This window comes from Haliotis rubra, unplaced genomic scaffold (assembly GCF_003918875.1).
Source record: "Haliotis rubra isolate DU_JTF1 unplaced genomic scaffold, ASM391887v1 Scf362, whole genome shotgun sequence".
Lineage (NCBI taxonomy): Eukaryota > Metazoa > Mollusca > Gastropoda > Lepetellida > Haliotidae > Haliotis > Haliotis rubra.
In genome coordinates, this window is record NW_025767038.1 from 370,012 (window position 1) to 390,197 (window position 20,186).

Sequence of the window (20,186 nt, forward strand, 5' to 3'; positions counted from 1 at the left end):
TCGTAATGTCATCGTCCTCTCCCCTTGGTGAAGATTTTTGACAAAGAGTGGTTGCTCATCAGCTATATTTGTCAAATTGCTGATAATAGTCTGAGAAACGATCAGCGTTTAAGTAACAACGTTCTCATATGTGCGAGCCATGTCTTTGTCATGTAAACGTTGCAAACGACGCATGATCAGTACTGTTACAATGCATTTGAGCGTTTTCCTCCAAGATAGCAATATACGTCTGGTGACAATCTGATGTCCAAGAGTAATTCTGGCACACCACCTCTTGCACGTACAGTCTGAGGTCACTCACCCACTCACTCATGCCCTCATAGCAAAGCGGTTTTGAATGAAACACAAACAAACATCAGAAGAATCTAAATAATGAAACAACTAAGTTATACTTACGATAGACAAAACTCACGCAGCTAATCAACTCCTGGAAGTGTAATGTTTCAATATTCCACACGTATATATACCTGTTTCTCTGACATGTGTAAATTTGAATAAGGTGGTCTTAATGGAGGTGACCTCTGACGATTCAATTGTTGGAGTACATACATGTTAACACGTGTACTTTGTGTCGTTACAATGTCAACATATTAATATTAATCATGCTTTTTTGCACGAACATGGCAACATCTGTGATCATACTTGACATGTTGACACCAGGGAATGTACTATTTTTTGGAAAGAGGAATATTTTATAAATGATATCTGTTGTTTTAGGCACCGAAGATCTGTATGTATTAGTCCAAATTTAATCTGCTTTAAGAAATGTACCTGGATTGGATAACCTATGGAAAATGATAAGTTTCTGAATATTGATAATATTTCTATACTAAAACATATTTTACAGGATATGTACGCATACCTGAATTTAATAATTTTTACTTTCGTAACAAGCCCAACTATACATTTCATATTAATCAGAATATATTTTGTGTGTTTAAATCTTACTGCCAGTCTAAGCGTTTCTTTACGAAAACATAATATGTTTATTTTGAAAATGGCATATTCTCTTCCTTAAACAATCTCCTATTAGAAATGGTCAAAACTGCTTGAGCTTTATGAAAAGGTAAAGAGTCCTGTCAATCGGTTCTTGTTACAAGTGAACGAGTCAACTGGGTAACCTAAACTACTTGTTCATCTGGAATACACAATGTAGAGGCAGGATACCAGCGAGATGTGATCACAAGGTCTGCTCAATTACATACGAGGTTTTCATGTGAATGGAATTTAGAATTTGGACCTTCGACTAACATATATTTGAAAATTAATGATATTTTGTTTATTTAAAAGTACACAAAGTACCGATTTTAAAGATTTTGATGTTAAATATTCTATTATTTACACAGGCCTTTGAAAACAAATAGTATAATTTGTTGTTGGTCACATGTCAGCACGTATTCCGACGTTCCCCAGTTTCTCCCTTTTCAAATATAATTGTTTTCATTGGTCAAAACTGACAATTGCTTGGCAACGTGTAGTTTATGAATTAGAGCCACAGGTCAATTTGGGAGCCATGGGTTAAAAGGTCATGTCCAATAATAGGAACGTGTTGGAGACCGTGGACTTGGCAGTTCATGATGTAAATTCCACTACTTGTGGCTGCGAAGACTCACATACCTGTTACCAAACTGTATGCCATGTAATGAAAGGTGACATCTGTATCATTGACAATAACACTCTTCGTAAGTTATACCAAGACAAGTGCGTCTTTTATGGACCAAAGTTTCGTGAGCAACCTCCCAACAATTGGGATTAAAACTTTAAGATGATTATGGATAGTACCAAAGCTTTACCAACAATAACCTAAAGGGGAAAAGACACCTGCTAACTGACTTCCACTGTCGGTTGAGTGTTTGATGCTTCTACTACTAGAATGAACAAAATAAAAGGGTGAAAACGGAATTGGAATAAACCTGTTCTGTTCCTGTCATCCAAGGTTTGTCGGCCCTACATGGAAAAATTGTAGTTGTTCCCACTTAAAACGTCCTTTAATTGTTTCATCAAAGAGCACAGGGCAATATTTCAGATATTGCCACATACAAGGCCAGGTATTAAGTGAGTAGGGTTAGTTCCGTTTCAAATTCAGTTTACCCTGCTTGAATCGTGTTTACAGTACTCAGGTATACCTGGATACAGGTCACGTGAACATTTCAATTTGTGCCCATTATAGTCTGACAAAGTGCTATATATAATCAGCAAGTGCATATTGAAATTTTACAATATTTTAAAATAAAATGAGCACTTTATTAAATATTGCTGTTCGAAGGTCGTGTTATGTGCAGAGAGCATTTAAATAGAAGCGACAAAACCCTCCCACATCCCTAAGAAATCTCTGCTAAAAGCAGAGTCGATTGCAAAATTGTGACTATGTCATGAGTATACATTTGTTTCAGCAGTATTACAGCTGTACGATGTTGTTTGTATACAAACAAGTCTTAACCAGTGACTATCACCATGCGATACGATGAATTGCATTGGACATCATTTGTGTCACTGATGCATCAAATTTGGACTTTTCCTCCACATGTCTCCCATATAACTTGAAATAGTGATGATACAAGATCTTCTCGAAAAGGTGAGCGTTTCCGACCCCACTGGTGGCACCCGTCATAAACATATGCCAAGTCTCGTCAATTGTTCACCTGCAAGTCAAAATAGGGAACAAGGGTGGCAAGACGCTCTTTGAAATTTTGATAAAAAGAACAAGCTCGATTGTACCCCAAAAGTTCTGAAATGTAAACACCAAAGGCTGGTGTTGTTGGAATATTGATCGATTATTGGAAAGTAGAAATCATCCTTTTTGCCATAAAGCCTTGTGGAGAGTTATTTGTCTCTCTGAATCTTTATGCAAAACCAATTAGAAGTGAAAAGAGGGCCCAAAAAATACCGAGTTTGTGTTTTCTGTAATGAACATTAATTTGAAAGAACTGATATTAAATATCTATCTAACCATCACTCATCCTTGCAACAGGTTGTAAACATACTTTCGTTTATTGATGACTACTTAAAAATATATTTTGTAACCATATGCCCATTCCACCTTTGTAATGCTTTATGCTTGTGCCTAAAAGAATACTGATTCTGAAGGATAAGATGACAATGATACCTATCAACAGTTGTGTATCGTGTTGAATTTCTCAGTTGAAATTCCACCGAGAACATTAAGTGCTTATCAAGCGTGATATACTCATAGAAACGAATAATGTAACACATGAAAGTATAAGTGTTCCTTTACATATTTTCAGAATTTCACTCACAGTGCAATATATACCTTGTGAAGAAACCTGGAAAAGAATAAAGGAGCACATGTACTTACATGTGTTCCCTTATTAGTTTCCATGAGTATATATTTTGATCTATAATGGATAGAACTCATAGACACTACAAGATCGACGGTGCTAAGAGGAGCGGGCCACGCCAATATGTCACTTAAGATTCAGCCTTTTTCCAAAGCTGGACATCATAATTATACAGTTACTTGGGTTAAAGGGGTCGTTTTCGGCGCGGGTACTACTGTACCCTGTACAGAGAAACGTACCCTACCAAAATCGGAATACAGAAACTTATCTAGGGACGAGACCGAACTGTCATACTATTGTATAAGATGCATTGGATTGTGTTATAAACTTAAACAAAACACACAGTGACAAATATTGCACGATGCACAGTGTCACTTGTAATGATGCGAATGGAAGCTAAATAAACGCGATACACTTGTGATCCTATTTAAAAAATGATCAAATATAACAAAATTACATGATATATTTGGGATTACACTCAGTACAATGTAGACTCGTCTTCCGTTTAGGGTACCGGGCACGTTATGCATGCTGTCTTTGTTCAGCGTACACTTCCGCGTACAAAACGTACCTTGGGTACATATCTGTAGTACCCGTATCAACAACGACCCCTTCGGTGTTACTTGCTTGTTTGCGTTTCTCTGCTTCCCAGTTCGTGCCTCACCAGACACCATTATTTAATAAGATTTCAAACAGCTGGTGTCACTGATGGAATATTGCTCAAAGCGGTGTATATCCACACTCATTCACTCTTTCATGTAAACCAGGGTCCTGATCCACAAAGCAGCGTTCGAAATCAACGTCCGTCTGTTGGACCGAAGGCGACAGAAAACCACTCGGAGCCACAGCTTTTGTTTTCTGCATACCCAATAACTAAGAGTCTTATTTCCATATTAAAATATAGGGCCTGCACATTCTGATCAGGAAGCACAACTTTTTATGGTTCTGGGTCCTTAGTGCCTGCAGCTTTTTAGTGTTAAGGGCAAACACTGCCACAAAGAATTCGTAACGATAAGCCTAAATTCAGTAGTTTATCATAGGCTTACAAATGTCGTAGCGCTATAAACGATTTGTGGATCGGGACCCTGTTCATAACACGTTTCAGGCAAACCTTCTAATTAAACAAAGTGCACAAAGCAAAGAAGACGGTCAGTTGTTTATTGTAATTTGACGACCACGACGAAGAGAGGAACGAATTCTAAACAAACAGAAGCATGTGTTTGTAAACAGTAGAAATATGCACTGTTGTGCAGAGTATGCGCTGTTTCATACATAACAGCACACTTGAGATTTGTCGTGTTTAATGATGTCCATCAGATCAAATCACTCTGAACAACTTGTTTTCTAGGAAGCCAGTCTTCATGAAACCCGAGTCCGCCACGTTTTACAGCAATATGTCTATTGCATTTGATCACTAGTCACTGCCATTATCACCTCCGTCATCTCCACCGTCATCACCTCCGTCATCACCTCCGTCATCTCCACCGTCATCCCCTCCTTCATCTCCAAAGTCATCACCTCCGTCGTCTCCACCGTCATCACCTCCGTCATCGCCACCGTCATCTCCACCGTCATCACCTCCGTCATCATCACCTCCGTCATCACCTCCGTCATCACCTGCATCATCATTACCACCGGTTTCTCCGCTTGAATTATTTGCAGGTGGAGAAGCAGGTTGAGGGGCAGTTTGAGGGGCAGGTTGAGAAGCAGGAGCAGGTGGAGTTGCTGAGAAGATTATATTTAATTAGAAAATATTCCAAAACTACGAAACAAGGGCGAAACAAAGACGTATGGAACACAGCTATATACAAAACTCATTATTGAGAAGGAAACACTATGGCTTTAAAATCCATAGATAAGACCATCAAATATAACGTCTCCAAAATATGACATGATGATAACGGCAATCGGACGTTAATAAAGAAACATACACATTCATCATACCATCAGAATAGTATCACACTAAAAGGAAACCTTTTGTTTAGTGTAATCAAACATATCTTCAAGGTTATATATACTACACATCCCTTGTGGGTATATTCATCCCTTTTGGATTGCAGTATTTTCTTATTGTCATCGCAGTGAAATGAAAACAGGGTCATTCTCCAAAGTAAGGTCAGAAATAAACAATAGAACTGTCATTCCGGGTTAATATGGACTTCTGAAATGATGGCTGCGCATCAACTGTTACATCATCAGAAAGATACAATTTGAAGACACGTTTCATGACACCTTTAAACCATTTAATGTGACAGCTGTACTGTGCAGTTTCCAAAGAGTGTTTAAGTAGTATTGTGTGTATAAATGAAAAAGACAAGATCGTGCATATCTGGGAATCTGATACATCTGATAGTCGTAGAGACATCGACCGACGGATCATACACCTTCAATTTACACACAAACGCTTTTATTCAGAGATGTAAACTATTCATTTGAACTCACTATCCTGGGCGTCACCCATTTGCCACAAGCAGGCAAATGCAAGCACAACCGCCATGATCATAATTGTCTTGGTCCTCATAGTGACTGTTCCTCAGGCGTTTCTGAAATATATGGAACAAAACATATGTTTAAGCAAATGCCTGTCTGTCCTGGACTCATGCGCACCAGATAATCAGTTCGACTTACAATATCCATAATTATTTTTCGCATTAGTCCATACAGATAATGGTACTCTCTGATGGACGAAAATACTAAAATCATGGGAGACCTGTCAAAAGGTAAGCGCAATAATGAAATATCAAACTAAATTAACAGGTAATGTACAGAGCCAAAAATGCAAGGTTTTTGAAATAACCAAGATAACTCTTCTGGTCTATTTGATATTGACACAAGGAAATAATATCAACAGATCTTCTAAGCAGCAGGCAGTAATATATATTGGGCTGTAAAGGTTGGTTTAATGAGCAGGTCATTAAAGAGGTCGGGCGTGAATTTATATATTTGCATTTTTTTGCAGCCATGTCACTAATTTAATGTAAAACCACCTCTATTGTTCACGAATGCCAGAATTCGTCGAGAGAAGCTTCTGATGAGAGTACCAATTTCAACTTGAGTCATGTTGTGCTACTGATCAGAGAGAACTGCATCAGGTTCACTGAGATGCCAATGACATGACAGCCGTGCTATATACTGGACTGGTCAGGGATGAATGTTGTCCATGACATGGCTGTGTTGCTGTTGGAGGCATTAGAATACAAGCCGGGCATGACGAGTACGTGTATTGTCATCAAGAAAATGAAACGTTCAACAAAACGAAATGCAAATGACGCCAGGATTGCATCAATGATCCATAGACAAAGTGGCAGGTCACACAGTCAGTATGACCCTCACCATGACACTACAAACCCACCATCAAACCGGTTTTGTTATATGACAACAACGTCCGTGAAACGTTCATTAGGACTTATCGAAACGCTTTTCTCGGGCCCTTGGTCATAAAAGTCGAGAATGAACTTCGATCCGTCAGGAAACATGACATAACCCCAACACCGATTATCCCAACGATGACGCCATAGGATGACACATGGAGGACGAGTACTCAGAGTATCTTCCGCAAGTAACAGATCTCATATCTGAGTGGTAGTTTGCAACAAAACCGATTTCGTAATGTCATCGTCCTCTGCCCGGGTGAAGATTTATGCCAAAGAGCGGTTGCTCATCAGCTGTATTTGACAAACTGCTGATAATAGTCTGAGGAACTTTCAACGTTTGAGTAACAACGTTCTCATATGTGCGAGCCATGTCTTTGTCATGTAAACGTTGCAAACGACGCATGATCAGTACTGTTACAATGCATTTAACAAAGAACCTTTGAGCGTTTTCTTCCAAGATAGCAATATACGTCTGGTGACAATCTGATGTCCAAGAGTAATTCTGGCACACCACCTCTTGCACGTAGAGTCTGAGGTCACTCACCCACTCACTCACGTCCTCATAGCAAAGCGGTTTTGAATGAAACACAAACAAACATCAGAAGAATCTAAATAATGAAACAAGCTAAGTTATACTTACGATAGAGAAAACTGTCGCAGTTTATCAACTCTTGGAAGTGTAATGTTTCAATATTCCACACGTATATATACCTGTTTCTTTGACATGTGTAAATTTGAATAAGGTGGTCTTAATGGAGGTGACCTCTGACGAATCATACGTGTTTACACGTGTACTTTGTGTCGTAACAATGTCAACATGTTAATATTAGTCGTGATTTTTTTGCACGAACGTGGCAACATCTGTGATCATACTTGATGACATTGTTGACACCAGGAATGTACTATTTTTGGAAAGAGGAATATTTTGTAAAAGATATCTGTTGTTTTAGGCACCGAAGATCTGTATGAATGAGTCAAACTTTAATCTGCTTTAAGAAATGTACCTGGATTGGATAACCTATGGAAAAAGATAAGTTTCTGAATATTGATAATATTTCTATACTAAAACATATTTTACAGGATATGTACGCATGCCTGAATTTAATAACTTTTACACTCGTAACGTGCCCAACTATACATTCCATATTATTCGGAATATGTTTTGGTGTTTAAATCTTACTGCCAGTCTAAGCGTTTCTTTACGAAAACATAATATGTTTATTTTGAAAATGGCATATTTTCTTCCTTAAACAATCTCCTATTAGAAATGGTCAAAACTGCTTGAGCTTTATGAAAAGGTAAAGAGACCTGTCCATCGGTTCTTGTTACAAGTGAACGAGTCAACTGGGTAACCTAAACTACTTGTTCATCTGGAATACACAATGTAGAGGCAGGATATCAGCGAGATGTGATCACAAGGTCTGCTCAATTACATACGAGGTTTTCATGTGAATGGAATTTAGAATTTGGACCTTCGACTAACATATATTTGAAAATTAATGATATGTTGTTTACACAAAGTACACAAAGTACCGATTTTAAAGATTTTGATGTTAAATATTCTATTATTTACACAGGCCTTTGAAAACAAATAGTATAATTTGTTGTTGGTCACATGTCAGCACGTATTCCGACGTTCCCCAGTTTCTCCCTTTTCAAATATAATTGTTTTCATTGGTCAAAACTGACAATTGCTTGGCAACGTGTAGTTTATGAATTAGAGCCACAGGTCAATTTGGGAGCCATGGGTTAAAAGGTCATGTCCAATAATAGGAACGTGTTGGAGACCGTGGACTTGATGTAAATTCCACTACTTGTGGCTGCGAAGACTCACATACCTGTTACCAAACTGTATGCCATGTAATGAAAGGTGACATCTGTATCATTGACAATAACACTCTTCGTAAGTTATACCAAGACAAGTGCGTCTTTTATGGACCAAAGTTTCGTGAGCAACCTCCCAACAATTGGGATTAAAACTTTAAGATAATTATGGATAGTACCAAAGCTTTACCAACAATAACCTAAAGTGGAAAAGACACCTGCTAACTGACTTCCACTGTCGGTTGAGTGTTTGATGCTGCCATTAGTAGAATGAACAAAATGAAAGGGTGAAAACGGAATTGGAATAAACCTGTTTTGTTCCTGTCATCCAAGGTCTGTCGGCCCTACATGGAAAAAATTGTAGTTGTTCCCACTTAAAACGTCCTTTAATTGTTTCATCAAAGAGCAAAGAGCAATATTTCAGATATTGCCACATACAAGGCCAGGTATTAAGTGAGTAGGGTTAGTTCCGTTTCAAATTCAGTTTACCCTGCTTGAATCGTGTTTACAGTACTCAGGTATACCTGGATACAGGTCACGTGAACATTTCAATTTGTGCCCATTATAGTCTGACAAAGTGCTATATATAATCAGCAAGTGCATATTGAAATTTTACAATATTTTAAAATAAAATGAGCACTTTATTAAAATATTGCTGTTCGAAGGTCGTGTTATGTGCAGAGAGCATTTAAATAGAAGCGACAAAACCCTCCCACATCCCTAAGAAATCTCTACTTAAAGCAGAGTCGATTGCAAAATTGTGACTATATCATGAGTATAAATTTGTTTCCGCAGTATTACAGCCGTACTACGATGTTGTTTGTAAACAAATCGAGTCTGAACCAGTGACTATCACCATGCGATACGATGAAGTGCATTGGACATCATTTGTGTCACTGATGCATCAAATTTGGACTTTTTTCTCCACATGTCTCTGTTCCTTTATATATTTTCAGAATTTCACTCACAGTGCAATATATACCTTGTGAAGAAACCTGGAAAAAAATAAAAGGAACACGTGTACTTACATGTGTTCCCTTATTAGTTTCCATGAGTATTTATATTTGGGTCTATAATGGATAGAGCTCATAGAAACTACAAGATGACGTTGCTAAGAGGGACGGGCCACGCCAATATGTCACCTAAGATTCAGCGTTTGTCCCAAAGCTGGACATCATAATTATACGGTTACTTGGGCTAAAGGAGTCGTTTTCGGGGCGGGTACCGCATACATGTACCCTGTACAGAGAAACGTAACCTACCAAAATCGGAATACAGAAACTTATCCAGGGACGAGACCGAACTGTCATACTATTGTGTAAGATGCATTGGATTGTGTTATAAACTTAAACAAAACACACAGTGACAAAATATTGCGTGATGCACAGTGTCACTTGTAATGATGCGAACGGAAGCTAAATAAACGCGAAACACTTTCGATCCCATTTAAAAAATGATCAAATATAACAAAATTACATGATAAATTTTGGATTACACTATCTCAGTACAATGTAGACTTGTCTTCCGTTTAGGGTACCGGGCACGTTGTGCATGCTGTCTTTGTTCAGCGTACACTTCGGCGTACAAAAACGTACCTTGGGTACATATCTGTAGTACCCGTATCAACAACGACCCCTTCGGTGTTACTTGCTTGTTTGCGTTTCTCTGCTTCCCAGTTCGTGCCTCACCAGACACCATTATTTAATAAGATTTCAAACAGCTGGTGTCACTGATGGAATATTGTTCAAAGCGGTGTATATCCACACTCATTCACTCTTTCATGTAAACCAGGGTCCTGATCCACAAAGCAGCGTTCGAAATCAACGTCGGTCCATTGGACCGAAGGCGACAGAAAACCACTCGGAGCCACAGCTTTTGTTTTCTGCATCCCCAATAACTAAGAGTCTTATTTCCATATTAAAATATAGGGCCTGCACATTCTGATCAGGAAGCACAACTTTTTATGGTTCTGGGTCCTTAGTGCCTGCAGCTTTTCAGTGTTAAGGGCAAACACTGCCACAAAGAATTCGTAACGATAAGCCTAAATTCAGTAGTTTATCATAGGCTTACAAATGTCGTAGCGCTATAAACGATTCATAACACGTTTCAGGTAAACCTTCTAATTAAACAAAGTGCACAAAACAAAGAAGACGGTCAGTTGTTTATTGTAATTTGACGACCACGACGAAGAGAGGAACGAATTCTAAACAAACAGAAGCATGTGTTTGTAAACAGTAGAAATATGCACTGTTGTGCAGAGTATGCGCTGTTTCATACATAACAGCACACTTGAGATTTGTCGTGTTTAATGATGTCCATCAGATCAAATCACTCTGAACAACTTGTTTTCTAGGGAAGCCAGTCTTCATGAAACCCGAGTCCGCCACGTTTTACAGCAATATGTCTATTGCATTTGATCACTAGTCACTGCCATTATCACCTCCGTCATCTCCACCGTCATCACCTCCGTCATCACCTCCGTCATCTCCACCGTCATCCCCTCCTTCATCTCCAAAGTCATCACCTCCGTCGTCTCCACCGTCATCACCTCCGTCATCGCCACCGTCATCTCCACCGTCATCACCTCCGTCATCACCTCCGTCATCACCTGCATCATCATTACCACCGGTTTCTCCGCTTGAATTATTTGCAGGTGGAGAAGCAGGTTGAGGGGCAGTTTGAGGGGCAGGTTGAGAAGCAGGAGCAGGTGGAGTTGCTGAGAAGATTATATTTAATTAGAAAATATTCCAAAACTACGAAACAAGGGCGAAACAAAGACGTATGGAACACAGCTATATACAAAACTCATTATTGAGAAGGAAACACTATGGCTTTAAAATCCATAGATAAGACCATCAAATATAACGTCTCCAAAATATGACATGATGATAACGGCAATCGGACGTTAATAAAGAAACATACACATTCATCATACCATCAGAATAGTATCACACTAAAAGGAAACCTTTTGTTTAGTGTAATCAAACATATCTTCAAGGTTATATATACTACACATCCCTTTGTGGGTATATTCATCCCTTTTGATTGCAGTATTTTTTATTGTCATCGCAGTGAAATGAAAACAGGGTCATTCTCCAAAGTAAGGTCAGAAATAAACAATAGAACTGTCATTCCGGGTTAATATGGACTTCTGAAATGATGGCTGCGCATCAACTGTTACATCATCAGAAAGATACAATTTGACGATTCATGACACCTTTAAATCATTTAATGTGACAGCTGTACTGTGCATTCCAAAGAGTGTTTAAGTAGTATTGTGTGTATAAATGAAAAAGACAAGATCGTGCATATCTGGGAATCTGATACATCTGATAGTCGTAGAGACATCGACCGACGGATCATACACCTTCAATTTACACACAAACGCTTTTATTCAGAGATGTAAACTATTCATTTGAACTCACTATCCTGGGCGTCACCCATTTGCCACAAGCAGGCAAATGCAAGCACAACCGCCATGATCATAATTGTCTTGGTCCTCATAGTGACTGTTCTTCAGGCGTTTCTGAAATATATGGAACAAAACATGTTTAAGCAAATGCCTGTCTGTCCTGGACTCATGCGCACCAGATAATCAGTTCGACTTAAAATATCCATAATTATTTTTGGCATTAGTCCATACAGATAATGGTACTCTCTGATGGACGAAAATACTAAAATCATGGGAGACCTGTCAAAAGGTAAGCGCAATAATGAAATATCAAACTAAATTAACAGGTAATGTACAGAGCCAAAAATGCAAGGTTATTGAAATTACCAAGATAACTCTTCTGGTCTATGTGATATTGACACAAGGAAATAATATCAACAGATCTTCTAAGCAGCAGGCAAAAATATATATTGGGCTGTGATGGTTGGTTTAATGAGCAGGTCATTAAAGAGGTCGGGTGTGAATTTATTAATTTGCATCTTTTTGCAACCATGTCACTAATTTCATGTAGAACCACCTCTATTGTTCACAAATGCTAGAATTCGTCGAGACATGCTTCTGATGAGAGTACCAATTTCAACTTGACTCATGTTGTTCTACTGATCAGAGAGAACTGCATCAGGTTCACTGAGATGCCAATGACATCACAGCCTTGCTATATACTGGACTGGTCAGGGATGAATGTTGTCCATGACATGGCTGTGTTGCTGTTGGAGGCATTAGAATACAAGCTGGGCATGACGAGTACGTGCATTGTCATCAAGAAAATGAAACGTTCAACAAAACGAAATGCAAATGACACCAGGACTGCGCCTAAGATCCATAGACAAAGTGGCAGGTCACACATTCAGTGTGACCCTCACCATGAGACTACAAACCCACCATCAAACCGGTTTTGTTATATGACAACAACGTCCGTGAAACGTTCATTAGGACTTATCGAAACGCTTTTCTCGGGCCCTTGGTCATAGAAGTCGAGAATGAACTTCGATCCGTCAGGAAACATGACATAACCCCAACACCGATTATCCCAACGATGACGCCATAGGATGACACATGGAGGACGAGTACTCAGAGTATCTTCCGCAAGTAACAGATCTCATATCTGAGTGGTAGTTTGCAACAAAACCGATTTCGTAATGTCATCGTCCTCTGCCCGGGTGAAGATTTATGCCAAAGAGCGGTTGCTCATCAGCTGTATTTGACAAACTGCTGATAATAGTCTGAGGAACTTTCAACGTTTGAGTAACAACGTTCTCATATGTGCGAACCATGTCTTTGTCATGTAAACGTTGCAAACGACGCATGATCAGTACCGTTACAATGCATTTAACAAAGTACCTTTGAGCGTTTTCTTCCAAGATAGCAATATCTGGTGACAATCTGATGTCCAAGAGTAATTCTGGCACACCACCTCTTGCACGTAGAGTCTGAGGTCACTCACCCACTCACTCACGTCCTCATAGCAAAGCGGTTTTGAATGAAACACAAACAAACATCAGAAGAATCTAAATAATGAAACAAGCTAAGTTATACTTACGATAGAGAAAACTGTCGCAGTTTATCAACTCTTGGAAGTGTAATGTTTCAATATTCCACACGTATATATACCTGTTTCTTTGACATGTGTAAATTTGAATAAGGTGGTCTTAATGGAGGTGACCTCTGACGAATCATACGTGTTTACACGTGTACTTTGTGTCGTAACAATGTCAACATGTTAATATTAGTCGTGATTTTTTTGCACGAACGTGGCAACATCTGTGATCATACTTGATGACATTGTTGACACCAGGGAATGTACTATTTTTTGGAAAGAGGAATATTTTGTAAAAGATATCTGTTGTTTTAGGCACCGAAGATCTGTATGAATGAGTCAAACTTTAATCTGCTTTAAGAAATGTACCTGGATTGGATAACCTATGGAAAAAGATAAGTTTCTGAATATTGATAATATTTCTATACTAAAACATATTTTACAGGATATGTACGCATGCCTGAATGTAATAATTTTTACATTCGTAACATGCCAAACTATACATTCCATATTAATCAGAATATTTTTGGTGTGTTTAAATCTTACTGCTAGTCTAAGCGTTTCTTTACGAAAACATAATATGTTTATTTTGAAAATGGCATATTTTCTTCCTTAAACAATCTCCTATTAGAAATGGTCAAAACTGCTTGAGCTTTATGAAAAGGTAAAGAGACCTGTCCATCGGTTCTTGTTACAAGTGAACGAGTCAACTGGGTAACCTAAACTACTTGTTCATCTGGAATACACAATGTAGAGGCAGGATATCAGCGAGATGTGATCACAAGGTCTGCTCAATTACATACGAGGTTTTCATGTGAATGGAATTTAGAATTTGGACCTTCGACTAACATATATTTGAAAATTAATGATATGTTGTTTACACAAAGTACACAAAGTACCGATTTTAAAGATTTTGATGTTAAATATTCTATTATTTACACAGGCCTTTGAAAACAAATAGTATAATTTGTTGTTGGTCACATGTCAGCACGTATTCCGACGTTCCCCAGTTTCTCCCTTTTCAAATATAATTGTTTTCATTGGTCAAAACTGACAATTGCTTGGCAACGTGTAGTTTATGAATTAGAGCCACAGGTCAATTTGGGAGCCATGGGTTAAAAGGTCATGTCCAATAATAGGAACGTGTTGGAGACCGTGGACTTGGTAGTTCATGATGTAAATTCCACTACTTGTGGCTGCGAAGACTCACATACCTGTTACCAAACTGTATGCCATGTAATGAAAGGTGACATCTGTATCATTGACAATAACACTCTTCGTAAGTTATACCAAGACAAGTGCGTCTTTTATGGACCAAAGTTTCGTGAGCAACCTCCCAACAATTGGGATTAAAACTTTAAGATGATTATGGATAGTACCAAAGCTTTACCAACAATAACCTAAAAGGAAAAAGACACCTTCTAACTGTCTTCCACTGTCGGTTGAGTGTTTGATGCTGCCATTAGTAGAATGAACACAATGAAAGGTTGAAAACGGAATTGGAATAAACCTGTTTTGTTCCTGTCATCCAAGGTCTGTCAGCCCTACATGGAAAAAATTGTAGTTGTTCTCACTTAAAACGTCCTAAAAATTGTTTCATCAAAGAGCAAAGAGCAATATGTCAGATACTACAACATACAAGGCCAGGTATTAAGTGAGTAGGGTTAGTTCCGTTTCAAATTCACACCCTGCTTGAATCGTGTTTACAGTACTCAGGTATACCTGGATACAGGTCACGTGAACATTTCAATTTGTGCCCATTATAGTCTGACAAAGTGCTATATATAATCAGCAAGTGCATATTGAAATTTTACAATATTTTAAAATAAAATGAGCACTTTATTAAAATATTGCTGTTCGAAGGTCGTGTTATGTGCAGAGAGCATTTAAATAGAAGCGACAAAACCCTCCCACATCCCTAAGAAATCTCTACTTAAAGCAGAGTCGATTGCAAAATTGTGACTATATCATGAGTATAAATTTGTTTCCGCAGTATTACAGCCGTACGATGTTGTTTGTAAACAAATCGAGTCTGAACCAGATAATCCAGTGACTATCACCATGCGCTACGATGAACTGCATTGGACACTGATGCATCAAATTTGGACTTTTCCTCCACATGTCTCTCATATAACTTGAAATAGTGATGACACCAGGTCTTCCCGAAGAGGTGAGCGTTTCCAACCCCACTGGTGGCACCCGTCATAAACATATGCCAGTTCTCGTCAATTGTTCACCTGCAAGTCAAAATAGGGAATTGCATGGGACTTTATGTTTATGACTGATGCATCAAATTTGGACATTTACTTCTCATGCCTGCCATAACACTTATTGACAGATTTACTGAGGCCTTGAATGATGTATCCTTGATCGAACAAGGGTGGCATGACGTTCTTTGAAATCTTGATAAAAAGAGCACGCTCGATTGCACCCCAAAAGTTGGTGCTGTTGAAATATTGCTCGACTATTGGAAAGTTGAAATCAACCCTTTTGCCATACAGCCTTGTGGTGGGTTATTTGTCTCTCTGAATCTTTATGCAAAACCAACTAGATGTGAAAAGAGGGCCCCAAAAAATACCGAGTTTTTTGTTGTTGTAATGAACATTAATTTAAAAGAACTGATATTAAATATCTATCTAACCATCACTCATCCTTGCAACAGGTTGTAAACATACTTTCGTTTATTGATGACTACTGTAAAAATATATTTTGTAACCATATGCCCATTCCATCTTTGTAATCCGTTATGTTTGTGCCTAAAAGAATATTGATTCTGAAGGATAAGATGTCAATCCGCCGCCATATATAGCTGGGATATTGCTGAGTGCGGCGTAAAATTAAACTCACCCACTCACTCGATAAGATGTCAATGATACCTATCAGCACTTGTGTATCGCTTTGAAATTCTCAGTTGAAATTACACCGAGAACATTAAGTGCTTATCAAGCGTGACAGTGAACTACTGAAACCAGTGGAATTCCTGTTGCGTAGATATGTGAATGTGTCAAATGCAGATTGGAACAGTTAATAGGAATAATATCTGAGGTGATGCCAAGAGTGACACAGGTCAGAAATGCTTAGCATCTGATGACAACTGATGTTGACAAACAAAACATCAAAACTAGGAGACAATCTGGGATTCGTACATGCACACGCCAAATTCTAAAGTCTGTTGAATGTCACTCAGTCCACCACTAATGTTAAAACACGTGTTAGCAAATGGTTAGGGAACTACAACTGCGCAGCAAGAATTGGCAACTGTGAAATAACCTCCACATACGAAACATGATATCCACGATAAATGAGAATTAGCTACACTCGGGGCTAGTTCTTTCAGCCACTGTGTCGGTCTAATGTATATTTACTTACTTTAATAAACCAGCCACAAGCTGCTGCCTCGTTTCGTACATGATTCAAAACACGGATGTAAATTACATGTATTATCAGGTAAATTGTCAGTTGGTGTGTTAAATTAATCTCATTGAAATAACATACAATGTCTTCCGTCGCAAAGAAAACTTCGTTTTGATCATGTATGAAATGTGTTAAAAATATATAACATTGGAAAAATATAGAATTCAATGATGCAAATATCCATCCTTTGTTACATTTGTTTCCTGTTGCTAAAATTCAAATATTGTGTGAAAATGTCTTGTTGAACATTATGTATTCGTTGCCATAAAACGTCTTCAAACATAAAATATTGAAAAGATAGCTTCCAATATTGTGACTATGTGTCCCAGTTCACGCAGCTGTAAATGGGTACCTTGGGTGGATGAGTCCGTGAGATAACTCGTTGGGTCTAACAGGCTGCATGAGTTGAATACTCTAGTTTTAAAATTCCAGAAAGAGGAACACTCCAGCACCGTGAGCATGTGCGCTATATAAATATCCTATACTAATATGTCATGAGTATTCGAAGCAGGAGTGAAAGTATCTAAGTGGATTCTGCTGTGAACAAATAGGTTTTCATGTTACTGTCAGTAGATCGTCAACTCATGAGGTAATTAGTGAACATTGCGAAAGTGCGGAAGGTATTATTTTTCTTCACACGAGTGAGTGAGTGTGTTTAGTTTTACGCCGCACTCAGCAATATTCTAGCTATATGGCGGCGGTCTGTAAATAATCGAGTCTGGAGCAGACAATCCAGTGAACAACAGCATGAGCATCGATCTACGCAATTAGGATATGATGACATATGTCAACCAAGTCAGCGAGCCTGACCACCCGATCCCGTTAGTCGCATTTTACGACAACATGGGTTACTGAAGATCAATTCTAACCGGATCTTACTTGTCGTAATTCTGACATCGTTACAAACAACAACGAAGCCATTATGAAGGAACTTTCAGTGACCAAGACGTTGTCTGATTTTTATTTGCGTTGCATGTTGCACGTTTTTGTGCCGGTGAATAAATGCCTTGGCTGTGCACGTGTTTGTGTGAGCTGCCTCTAGTAATGTGGGGTACACTTACTTACTCAAGAATATCACCAGGTATCTTTACTATTTGATAGAGATTCACGGACACATGCAGATAATGTAGTGGGAATCGAACAGCGGATATTTATGTCAAATGACTGAAAATTATTTTTATCAATATGTTTCATATCTTTTATATGCCCATGTATAGCCCTAATAAAGATGCACACACATGTCTATATGTTTATATGTGTATATACGTTAACATATGCTAGTATCTTATGCTTAAAGATACCTTAAATTTATATTAATGTCGTACATTTATGTAAAGCATATGTAGCTACGGTGGAAATTTCAGTACTGTAATAATCGGGTTTGTGCATTAACGACGCGTTGACAGAACATCTCCAATCTCGCGTTACAGGTAATGCATATGGCGCAATAAGTAAATTGATTTTTTTTTTCTAAAATATCAAGCCCATTGACTATACTGAGCTCGAAGGTTTCCACTATTCATATGTTATTGAATATTGATTAGCAATCAACGTATTCTATGAACAGTTTCTATTCTGTAGTATTGACACGAGTACTCAAACGCTGTGTTAAACATGTGTAGCATTATCAGTTGTGTACAAGCATGTGCCAAAGAGAACCTTATGGCCAGTAGAAGTATATGAGTCACACTAAAGTGCAGGTACATATGTGTGCATGTGCACATATGTGTGTGTGTGTGTGTGTGTGTGTGTGTGTGTGTACATGTGCATGTGCGTGTGTATATGCGTATGCGTGAGTGCGTGTGTGTGTGTCTGTGTGTGTGTGTTTTCACCACATGGGGATTCCTGGGACAAAATGGTCCCAAGTGTCATATGATTGTAATCAGTGCCGGCTAAAGGGGATTGGATGACCATCTGTCGGTGGATGGCATGGTGTGTGATGTGGTTTCAGTCACTGGCGTATCTGATCCGAACAGTCAGGATATAGAAGGACTGTTACTGAAATACCTTCAGCAACATTCACTTACTGACATGTACATTGACAGACATACAGGAGCATTGATTAGGCCAAAAACTAAAATAGTATATATATTATACGTTGACATTCCTGGGAAAAACATACCATGATCTCCCCGCCGACCCTCGATCTCCACCGCCTCTCGATTCCCACCGACAATCGTTCCCTAACAACCCTCGCTCTCAAACGAATCTCGCTCCATAACCACCCTCGCTCGCCAACGATGCTCATTCCCCACCGACCCTCGCTCCCAACCCAACCTTGCTCTCAACCGACCCTCACTCCCTACCCAACCTTGCTCACCACCGTTTCCTCGATCCCTACCCAACCTTGCTCTCAACAGTCCCTCGATCCCTACCCAACCTCTCAAGCAGATCTCGCTCCCTACTCACCCTCGCTTGCCAACGACTCTCATTCTCAACCGACCCTCGATCCCTATCCGACCTCGAGCTCGCTCCCCACCGACCCTTGCTCCCTACCAATTTTTAGGTCCATCGACCCTCGATCCCTATCCAATCTTGCTCCCCAAACCGAAACATGAGTCTCATTAACCTATTCAGACAATGACCTACTTTTCTGCCGATCCGAATTTTCTCGTGTGAAAGTGAAAATAGACATCACAAACATCTATGGTTACACTGAATTCCAATTGTTTCTTTCATCAGAAAATGATAGTTACAATGTATTTTAATTTTAAACATTAATAACATCGTATTTCTATATTTTATGGCGAGGTGTAGGCAGCATGACCTTAACTAAGACGTCACAGACTGCCCCTGTTTGATGAGGTCGTAAAATGAATCACAATGCATCTGGCTTATTGGTTACATCTGTTATGTGTTTTGTGTGCTTATGTAGTGCAGTTCTGTAACGCACAGTGTGTTTGATATAAGATCAAGTCCGTACCAGACCGCCAAACTTTTCTAGCGGGAGAGCCTCGTTTTGAGATTTCCACGATTTCCAGGTTTCCGTTGAAACAGCTCGCTGTACGATAGAGCACGCTTCACGACGTGTTTGCAAGGATTAGAAGGAGCGTAATGTTGCAATATACAAGTGCTTAGATGTATCAAATAATACTGATTATTAATTATGTATCCAGTCAAATGAATTGGTCTCAACCTTCTGGATTGGTTATTATACTAATTTGCGCAATAGGACGGGACCCAGTCAACAGGAAACGACACTGTTGCGTAATCAATGTTTTGACTTGGCCGACCCTTGATCCCCACCGACCCTCGTTTCCAAAACACCGACCCTCGCTCTCTTCCCA

General features: G+C 38.9%; 4 protein-coding genes across 4 annotated transcripts in view; 1 reads left to right on the forward strand and 3 right to left on the reverse strand.

The window, feature by feature from the left end:
• The window catches only part of LOC124285553, a 3,080-nt gene extending 2,577 nt beyond the window's left edge, over nt 1-503 (reverse strand). Inside the window, exon 1 of the mRNA XM_046721799.1 lies at nt 397-503. The gene's annotated coding sequence lies outside the window, so the exon portion shown is untranslated. The remainder of the gene's footprint in view (nt 1-396) is intronic.
• LOC124285551 (uncharacterized transmembrane protein DDB_G0289901-like) overlaps nt 1-12,053 on the reverse strand; it is a 20,488-nt gene extending 8,435 nt beyond the window's left edge. Inside the window, exons 1-2 of the mRNA XM_046721797.1 lie at nt 11,923-12,053; nt 11,031-11,213 (exon numbers count right to left, since the gene is read on the reverse strand). Of these exons, the coding sequence (XP_046577753.1) occupies nt 11,031-11,213; nt 11,923-12,001 (262 nt within the window). The 5' untranslated portion in view covers nt 12,002-12,053. The remainder of the gene's footprint in view (nt 1-11,030; nt 11,214-11,922) is intronic.
• On the reverse strand, nt 4,444-5,861 carry LOC124285552 (trihydrophobin-like). Its single transcript, XM_046721798.1, has 3 exons — nt 5,742-5,861; nt 4,926-5,024; nt 4,444-4,877 (listed from the first exon to the last, which is right to left on the reverse strand). Exons 1-3 carry the CDS (start codon nt 5,818-5,820, stop codon nt 4,714-4,716), a joined length of 342 nt encoding a protein of 113 aa, XP_046577754.1. The 5' UTR covers nt 5,821-5,861; the 3' UTR covers nt 4,444-4,713.
• Nucleotides 12,054-15,468: 3,415 nt separating the features above from the next.
• The window catches only part of LOC124285540 (cubilin-like), a 66,350-nt gene continuing 61,632 nt past the window's right edge, over nt 15,469-20,186 (forward strand). Inside the window, exon 1 of the mRNA XM_046721782.1 lies at nt 15,469-15,655. The gene's annotated coding sequence lies outside the window, so the exon portion shown is untranslated. The remainder of the gene's footprint in view (nt 15,656-20,186) is intronic.